Raw genomic sequence first — 9,630 nt, forward strand, 5'->3', positions numbered from 1 at the left:
TGCAGGAAGCTCCTGCAGCCAATCGGAAACCACGCCTTGGTTTTCGAACGGTTTCGGGAGACGAACGGGCTTCTGGAACGGATTAAGTTCAAGAACCAAGGTAACCACGGAACTTGGAAATAAGCTCCATTTTGCTGCAGGAAAGCAGAATGTGTTTCCCTAGTAAAAATAATAAAACAAGCTTCTGTAACCATATACTTGCCCAGTCAACTGCCTAAAGGTAAAGGTAAAAGTACCCCTGACCATTAGGTCCAGTCACGGATGACTCTGGAGTTGCGCGCTCATCTCACTCTATACGCCGAGGAAACCGGTTTTTGTCAGCAGACAGCTTCCAGGTCATGTGGCCAGCATGACTAAGCCACTTCTGGTGAACCAGAGCAGCGCACGGAAACGCCGTTTACCTTCCCGCCGGAGTGGTACCCGGGGATTAGAACTGCCGACCTTCAGAGCGGCAAGCCCTAGGCTCTGTGGTTTAGACTACAGTGGCACCCGCATCCCTTTACTGCCTAAAAAACATTTTTTCAAATAAGGAGGTACCCTGAGTCCAGCCGGACCCAGGTTCCCCTTAGCAGGCCCATGCCAGCCTGTTTCCTGCTTGCTGCATTAGATGCCACTATGTGGTTATTTGTCGGCCCTCCAAGCTGTGGGGGATGTGGGTGGCGCTGTGGGTTAAACCACAGAGCCTAGGACTTGCCAATCAGAAGGTCGGTGGTTCGAATCCCCGCGACGGGGTGAGCTCCTGTTGCTCGGTCCCTGCTCCTGCCAACCTAGCAGTTCGAAAGCACGTCAAAGTGCAAATAGATAAATAGGTACCGCTCCGGCGGGAAGGTAAACGGCGTTTCCGTGCGCTGCTCTGATTTGCCAGAAGCGGCTTAGTCATGCTGGCCACATGACCCGGAAGCTGTACGCCGGCTCCCTCAGCCAATAAAGCGAGATGAGCGCCGCAACCCCAGAGTCGGCCACGACTGGACCTAGTGGCCAGGGGTCCCTTTACCTTTACCTTTACCAAGATGTGGGGCCCTGGACACCAGCTCTGAGCTCCACCCCAAGCTCCACTGCTTTGTGTGGGATCTTCTGGAAGCTTGCAGCTGAGCGAGGAAGGGAACAGATTCCCTGCAAGCTGTGCCCTATATCCTTATTAATTTGGGGGCACCATGTTTATCCTGCTGCGTAAAAATCCCATTCCAAGAAATTGGCTCAAAGAGCAGAAGCAAGCTCTCTTGTATCCGCTCCTATAGAAACTGAAAGCCTTGCATGTTATCCTAGCTCAGCGACGCACGTTCCCAAGTGGATTCACTGTTTAGGTTTTAGGAGGATGTGGGTGGCTGGAGTTTTCTGCCAAGTTGATTGAGCAAGTTCACGTCCTCCCACAGTTTGGCTTTTGATCTGGGGCTTCTGTCTCTGTCCCGAGACTAGAGAGCAGGGGAGCATAATTCTCTTGCTCAAGCAGGAAAGAGGATAAGCTATGGAGCTCCTCCTGGTAGGAGCGATTTTGGGGGCCCTGGGAGTCTCCACAGCAACACTCCCGGGCTCAGAATCCCCCCCGGCGCTGCTCCCCCGGAACATAGCCAGGATGGCCGTCGAAGAATACAACCAGGAATCGGGCGGGCAAGCCGTCTTCAGGCTGTGGAAGATCAGAAGCACACGCAAAACAGTAAGTATGACAGGGGTTCGATTCCCTGAAACGTTCTCCTGTTCAGGGATGGGCAGATCTGTCACTTTCAGTTTATTTCCATTGCTCATCTTTCCTTTAAAAATATATATATATATTGGAAATTTTATTTACAACATAACACAACAATACAGAAATACAATAAGCATAACATACAACAATACAAACAACCAAATAAAAGACTTCCTTTATCCTGTATCTGGCCTCCTTATTTACTTCTTCTAAGCTGTTTCCTTTATGAATAATTATTAAGATTTTTCCAATTATAACTTAAATATCCACAAAGTTTCCTGCAGACATTAATCGGAACAAGTCCAGGTATGTATTTTAGGGCACTGTTTTGTGAAGTATTCTCTGCGTTTCCCCCATGCTTTTTGAAGCTCTTGTCTAGTGTGATCTCTAACTGCCTCTGTTAATCTAGCCAGTTCAATAAACGCTAACAGTTTGTCTTGCCATTCCATTTTTGTTGGCACAGTTCCTTTTTTCCAGTTCTTAGCAGTTAGGATCCTTGCCGCTCCTGTGGCAAAGAGGAATATTTTCTGATCTTCTCTTGCTATACCTGTGTCCGTTATCCCTAGTAGAAAAGCTTCTGTATTTTTCATAAAGTTATACTTAAACATTTTTTTTAGCTCATCATATACTACATTCCAGAAGCTTTTGATTTTTTCACAGGTCCACCAGACATGTGTAAGTGTCCCCTCTGTTTTACCACACCTCCAGCACAGATTTGTTTTTGCCTTATACATTTTAGCTATTTTGGTAGGTGTTAAGTACCATCTATAAAACATCTTGATTAGATTTTCCCTCAATACTTCATAGGCTGTAAATTTCCAGTTCTTTCTCCATAGTTCTTCCCATGCTCATCTTTCCAATCATACCTTCAGTGCCCCAGATGAAAATTCAGCACTTTAGTGGCAATCTTACCTTATTTGCACATTTCCTCTGTTTCTCCAGTCTTAATTTCGGTTATCCATTTTTTGCATTAATAATAAAAATAATCCTGAAATTTTTATCGTCACTTTAGTGCAAATCTCTCCCAACAAAGCATATTTTGCAAAGCAATTTCCTGTCTTTACAACAGAAAGTGCAAGGACAACATGCAAGCTTGTCTTTCTAAATAACTTTTGACATGGATGTTAGGATCCCAGCAAGGGAAAAACTGGTGGAGGGCTATACATTTGTCTTTGCACTATAAGAACTTGTAGATTTTGGCTGTCTTCCACTGCCTCCCGCAGTCCATGGGACTTGCAAGAGTCTCCTCCAGCACCAGAATTCAAAAGCATCCATTCTTCGGCGATCAGCCTTCTTTATGGTCCAGCTCTCACTTCCATGCATCAGTACTGGGAAAACCAGAGCTTGAACTATACGGACCTTTGTTGGCAAGGTGATGTCTCTGCTTCTTAAGATGCTGTCTAGGTTTGTCATAGGTTTGTCATTGATAAATACTTAGTAATGATAAATACTTAGTTCCTGAGTCAGGTCATAGGCTCACCCTATTCAAACACAGACAAACCCTCTCACCCAGGGGGGCCAACTTGAATAAAATATTGGGGGGGGGTCAGGTTAGCCTCATCCTGCATAATCAATCACATGACGTGGCATGCAAGCACTCCTTGAATGGCAATGGCTATCAACTTTGGGGGGAGCCCAGCCCCCTCAAATATATTATTGGGGGGGGGCAGTCTGGTGGAACGCTGTGTCACAAGAGACTATGGCCCTGCGGGACTTGACATCTTTCCGCAGGGCCTGCAAGACGGAGCTGTTCCGCCTGGCCTTTGGTTTGGACTCAGTCTGACTCCCTTCTTTCTATGGGACCCTTTATCTAAGTCGCCTCCTTGGCTCTTTGTATCCCCCCCCCCCCCCAGCACGGGTGGCCGGGCCTGGTGAACGTTTAATTCCTTGCCCCTGCTTTTATGATTCATGGGTTCCCACTTAGTTTTATTTTGATTTTAAATGTGGTTCGAATTGTATTTAAACTAATCATTTGATTTTGTGTTTTTAATGTCTTATATATTTGGTGTTAATACAATCATTTGATTGTATTAAACTAGTCATTTGATTTTGTGTGTTTAATGTCTTATATATTTGGTGTTAGCGGCCCTGAGGGCAGGGTATTATTATTATTATTATTATATAAATTTTATTAGTTTTTTAACATACCATTTCCAGCAATACTTAAACATACTTTTACATCTTATTCAAAAAAATTTGACTTCCACCAGTCCTGTCTGAAAACTTTCCAATCTAATCTCTCAGTATGCATTTTCCCTATTACATTTCAAACTCACAACCGATATCTCTATCCTTTTTCTACTTTGTAACACTTCGTATATTTCTCCTTACAAAACTCGTACTAGCGTAATTTGTCGATTACAATTGCTCTTCAAATAATTCATATACTTCTTCCAATCTTCTGTAAATCTCTGGTCCCGCAGGTTTTGAATCCTTCCTGTCATTTTGTCCCATTCTGCATAGTCCATTAATTCCGTCTGCCGTTCTTCTTTCGTCGGAATTTCTTCTTGCTTCCAATTTTATTATTTATTTATATTTATTATTAATTAATTTATTTATTATTCTATTCCATAGAGATTTGAATGGGGGGTTCACTTCAGCATGGACTTCACCATCAAGGAGACCCTGTGTCAGAAAACGGGCAAGTATAGGATTGGAGACTGCAAATACAAACCGAATGGGGTGAGTGACAGGGTTGGGCTCTGGTTCAAATACCTGATGCATGTGGGTCCTGCCTCCGGATGCTGCTGTTGTTGCTAAACTGGACCCCCCCCCCCAATCATTCAGTTTGTAGAAACACCACACACACACACAAACACACACACGACATACGAGACGCTTCTGTTATAAATTCATAGAAAATCAGCCGTACATTGGATCTGTACCGTTCCACCATGAAGGAAGGGCTATCAAAGGGGGGAGACTTGACACAAGGCAGCCATAACCCCCCAAACGTACCAACAGGTCCGCAGCGAGCCCTACCCAGTTGGCATGCCAACCTTGATGGTCCTAGACAGAAGACCATCACACTCACAAAGGATCTGCATATGGAAGTGGATTCAGTACGGACTGAAACCAAGGACAGTGACCAGCCCTTCCCTCTGGGGGCAGGAAACTGCGAGCTCCTCTTTGTCCTCTGGAAAGTACTCATGGGGAGGGGGAAAGGAGGAAATGGACAGGTGACAAGACACTCAGGTTACCACCACAACTCCTCCCTCAACCTCTCCTCTTTGTGATGTGTCAATGATGTAGTCTTAGGGGTGTAGCATGGGGAATTAGTAGCTGATAAAAGTTGGGGTCTTCTTTTGTTTGTGGTTTCCATCTTGTTCCACCTTGTGGCAGGTGGGAGTCCTGTCGCGACAATCTTCAATAAAGACCAAGTCTACTGGCTGCTGTTTTGCTCTGGTATTCCTGGCTGGTGTCCTTGTTTTTTTGTCCAAGGGAGCCCTCAGATTTCTCCTTTAACAAAACTATAACTCTCATTGTCCCTGGCCATTGGTCAAATTTGCCGGGGCTGATGGGAGTCCAACAGCTTCTGGGGGGGCACAATGCAGATCCCTCAAACTGGCAGAGGAAGGTGGGTGTAGGCCACCATGGGTGTCATCCCTGAGGAGGGGGGTAACATTGCCATCCCACCCCCTGGGATGTTTACCGTTGGCGGGGCCTTCCTAGGACACTCGCGCCACCCCCAGGTGCACAGCTAGCTCTACCTCCGCCTCTGGGTCCCCCTCTTTGGTCTAGAACAGGCACGTCCAACAGGTAGATCGTGATATACCGGGAGATTACTGGACGTTTGTGGCAGATCACCAGCAGATCACTGTCTCCCCCCAAAAAAAAGCTCCCCTAAAAAAAGCTCAAGAACTTTGACCTGAACCCCTAAAAATGGGCCTTCTCCTTCCTATAAAGCTCAAGAACTTTGACCTGAACCCCCCAAAAAACAGGGCTTTCCTTCTCGTCCCTAAAAAAAACCTCAAGAACTTTGACATTGTTACCGGAAAAATCCGAGGGCTCCCTTGGACAAAAAGTAAAGACACCAACCAGAGTAAATTGGAGCAAATCAGCAGCCTGTAGGCTTGGCCTTTATTGAACTGTTGCAGCAGGGTGTTCCCCTCACTCGCAGGAGAGAGGAAAGACACAGAAAATGGTGTGCAAGACCTTATAAAAACTTTTGAAATTCCCCTCCTCTAGGTCAAGCCCACCCCCAGAAACATCATGCATACATTACAGAAAGCAGGGGTTGAGGGAGGAGTTGTGGTGGTAACCTGAGTGTACTGTCACCTGGCTGGTTCCCTTCTCCCCCTCCCCATGAGTCATTTTCTGAAGACAAAAGGTAGTCGCAGTTTCCTGCCCCCTGAGGGAAATCTGATCATGCTGAATCCACTCCCATATGCAAGTTCTTTGTGATCTTGATTGTCTTCTGTCCGGGATCATCAGGATTGGCATAGCAACTGGGCAGGGCTCCTGTGGATGTGCTGATATGGTGAAGGGATTATGGCGCCCTGTATCAAACCCTCCCCATTTTGTAGTCTTTCCTTCATGGAGTAAAATAAAAGTGGAACAGTGCAAATCCGATGTATGGTTGATTTTCTATGAATTTATAACAAAAGTGTAGCGTATGTAGTGTGTGAGTGTGCGTGAGGTTTGTACAAACTGAATGATGGGGGGGGGGTTCCTGCTACAACATGAACCCCCAAAAAGGGGTGTAGATCACTGCCAGTTTTTAACTCTGTGAGTAGATCGCAGTCTCTGGGGAGTTGGCCACCCCTGGTCTAGAAGCTCAGGCTGAACCCTAAGAATCCTGACCCATTTTCCTCCTCCCCAGACCACCAGGGATTGTTCTGCCGAGGTCTCAGTTCATAACTTCATGCAAGATTCACCGCTGACGTCTGTGAATTGCCACCCATTGCAGGTGAGCTGTTTGCCGGCTGAACTGGGACCATAAATGGGGTTACTGGGAGTGTGTGGCTAATTTAAGACTCCCATACGTCTGGAATCTTCCTTCCTTCCTTCCTTCCTTCCTTCCTTCCTTCCTTCCTTTCTTTCTTTCTTTCTTCTGCCCTTCCTCCAAAGATCTCAGGGTGGTTCACAACATACAGACCCTCCGAGTGTCCCTATTTTCCAGGAACAGTCCGGGATTTACAGAAGCCCACTCCCAGTTTCTGAGTTGATTCCGGAATATCCCTCTTTCCCTTAGGGCATCCCTATTTTCTTTGGAGAAATGCTGGAGCGTTTGAACGTATTGGATGCTTTGATTCAATCCCTGTGCTGCCTGTTTTGTTTGTGGTTTTTTATCGCGAAACGGAAGAAGACCTCTGTTGACTCCTCCTCTCGTTCTTCCGAATCTTTGCAGGCAAACAACCCCAACAGCAGGAACGCCAGACCCCAAGCGATGGAGGCCGCCCAGCCCAGAATATTTGTGGAGCAGTATTTCCCATCTTCCTTTTCTACTGCAGCTCTGACAGCCCCCGAAGAAGAGTAAAAACACCCCCTTGCCCTCGTCCGCCAAGCTGAGCATCCCTCTCGGAGTTGGAACCTTTACGAAATCGCTTTGGTCCCATGGACATTTGATTTTCCGAACTCATTTGGCTGGTTAGAATATTACTGTAGACTCATGCTATCCAAATATTTCTGTGTGTTTTAAATGCAGTGGTACCTCGGGTTAAGTACTTAATTCGTTCCAGAGGTCCGTTCCTAACCTGAAACTGTTCTTAACCTGAAGCACCACTTTAGCTAGTGGGGCCTCCCGCTGCCACCGCGCCGCCAGAGCACGATTTCTGTTCTCATCCTGAAGCAGAGTTCTTAACCTGAAGCACTATTTCTGGGTTAGCGGAGTCTGTAACCTGAAGCGTCTGTAACCCGAGGTACCACTGTGTTGCCTGTTAGCAACATACAAAGGGACCGCTTAAAGACACAGACTTTCTTTGGATAAATAGAATGATACTTGGAATGTGGGACGCGGGTGGCACTGCGGGTTAAACCACAGAGCCTAGGACTTGCCGATCCAAAGGTCAATGGTTCGAATCCCCGCGATGGGGTGAGCTCCCGTTGTTCGGTCCCTGCTCCTGCCAACCTAGCAGTTCAAAAACACATCAAAGTGCAAGTAGATAAATAGGTACCACTCCGGCGGGAAGGTAAACAGCATTTCCATGCACTGCTCTGGTTCACCAGAAGCGGCGTAGTCCTGCTGGCCACATGACCCGGAAGCTGTATGCCAGCTCCCTCGGCCAGTAAAGCGAGATGAGCGCCGCAACCCCAGAGTCGGCCGCGACTGGACCTAATGGTCAAGGGTCCCTTTACCTTTACCTATTAGCAACGTAAAAACAGACCGCTTATAGACGCAGACTTTCTTTGGATAAATATAATGATACTTGGAATGACTTTATGCAAACTATACGAGCTTATTGATAAAGGAATTTGTATCGGGATAATACAACTCTCTACATTTGTATACTAACGTGTGGAAACGTAACTGAAAATTTTAATTATTTTTATATTCGTTCACTTTTCCACCCTCCTCACCGCTTTTTTTTTAATAAGCGAAATTATTTTAATAAAATATCAAATAAAAATCTAAAAAATCGTTGATTTTCTAAACTCATATGGCTGGTAGAATATTACTGTAGACTCTTTGTATCCAAATATTATTAGTATTCTAAGATGCGACTGAGATGTCCATTAAACTTTAATTAGTTTAATGTTAAGTAAACGTCCAGTGCGCCTCCAACGCCATAAATCTTATCTCAGCAGAGAATTTCGTGCAGCGGTTGAAGAAGGCAGGAGAGTCAGTACCTTTCAATGAAGAATCCTGGAGCAAGCACTTTGGAACTCAGGAAAAAACTTTATTTACAAAAGAAAAACCCTGGCGATAAAGCACACATGCTTTTATCTCCGGCATAAAGAAAACTTTACTCTAAACTTAACTCATATCAGCAAACACGCCCATGGCCACAAACTGAGTCTGCGAGTCAGGTCAAAAAGAGAGCGGGGGAAAACACACGGGTGAACTGACTATTTATACAAACTAACCCACATTCCTGGGTGCTTAATGACTTCCAGCTGCTCAGTGATTAGAGCGACTTGTTACCTCTTAACCCTTTAGTACCAACATGAGAGGTGTGTGTGTTTTAAATGTTGCATTTTCCCAACACCACTGAAAGAGTTTGACAGTCATTCTGGTTCTCATAGACCAGGGTTTTCCCAACTTGAATCTTGTGGGTCTTGGCCTGAAATAGTGGCTGCTTTTAATCTTAGTGCAATAAATACTTTTTACAACTTTGGGTTTCGTTGGTGTCTTGTAACGCTGCCTCGGCACCTGAAACCGAGCAACAGAAAGGTTCAATTTTTACATTTTAATGTGGCCTCGGCTGGCAGATCCGATGATGTTTTGCCACAAGTTGCCCATAAATTGCTTTGAGTGACGATTACAACTCGGTTTGCAGTCTCCATCAGAGGTTATCTGCAATAGTCACTCATGGAAACCGTCAATAAAAATGAATAGTAATAATAAAACACCTTTTGCAGCTACCTTGTGGCGAACCAACTCCAAAACCGTTGCCAGGATTAGTTAATAGTTAATCCAAGGGTTATGTGGTTTGCTTAGTCGAAATAAGAAATAATACCATTGCCCTGTGTGTCAATAATGATCCAAGACTGGCAACAAGCCAACATTTCATTGACCTGCTCAGTGGCAAATTGCAAACTCAGCCATCCCACAGAAACTTGCCACAATGGACTTTATCATCAGAGCAATTAAAAAAATATTCAGTTATATCTGACGTTGCTTAGGTGGCAATGTTTTTAGAGCTTGTGAAGCAATATCCTACAACCAGACCATTGGTGTTCTTGCTGTGAAGAGTTTTGTAAGTGCTATAAATACTTTGACAAATTCCACATGACTAGGGAGGCAGAGTGAAATTGGCCTGGATTCGTCCGGCGCACTGGTTATA

At 45.4% G+C, this 9,630-nt stretch overlaps 1 protein-coding gene across 1 annotated transcript; it reads left to right on the forward strand.

Annotated features, from left to right (window-relative positions):
• Positions 1 to 1,302: 1,302 nt before the first annotated feature.
• Positions 1,303 to 8,957, forward strand: LOC310661072 (cathelicidin-4-like). Its single transcript, XM_083406835.1, has 5 exons — positions 1,303 to 1,654; positions 4,259 to 4,366; positions 6,507 to 6,593; positions 7,035 to 8,354; positions 8,798 to 8,957. The coding sequence occupies exons 1-4, from the start codon at positions 1,466 to 1,468 to the stop codon at positions 7,161 to 7,163; spliced, it is 513 nt and encodes a 170-aa protein (XP_083262961.1). The 5' UTR covers positions 1,303 to 1,465; the 3' UTR covers positions 7,164 to 8,354; positions 8,798 to 8,957.
• The last annotated feature ends 673 nt before the right edge of the window (positions 8,958 to 9,630 follow it).

This window comes from Podarcis tiliguerta, assembly GCF_965153285.1.
Source record: "Podarcis tiliguerta genome assembly, chromosome: 12".
Lineage (NCBI taxonomy): Eukaryota > Metazoa > Chordata > Lepidosauria > Squamata > Lacertidae > Podarcis > Podarcis tiliguerta.

Excerpts from the sequence above, each read along its gene's own strand:
- LOC310661072 (XM_083406835.1), top strand. The coding sequence starts at position 1,466 with ATGGAGCTCCTCCTGGTAGGAGCGATTTTGGGGGCCCTGGGAGTCTCC. Across the intron at positions 4,367-6,506 it reads GCAAATACAAACCGAATGGG|ACCACCAGGGATTGTTCTGC; the intron begins GTGAGTGACAGG and ends CCTCCTCCCCAG. Across the intron at positions 6,594-7,034 it reads TGAATTGCCACCCATTGCAG|GCAAACAACCCCAACAGCAG; the intron begins GTGAGCTGTTTG and ends GAATCTTTGCAG.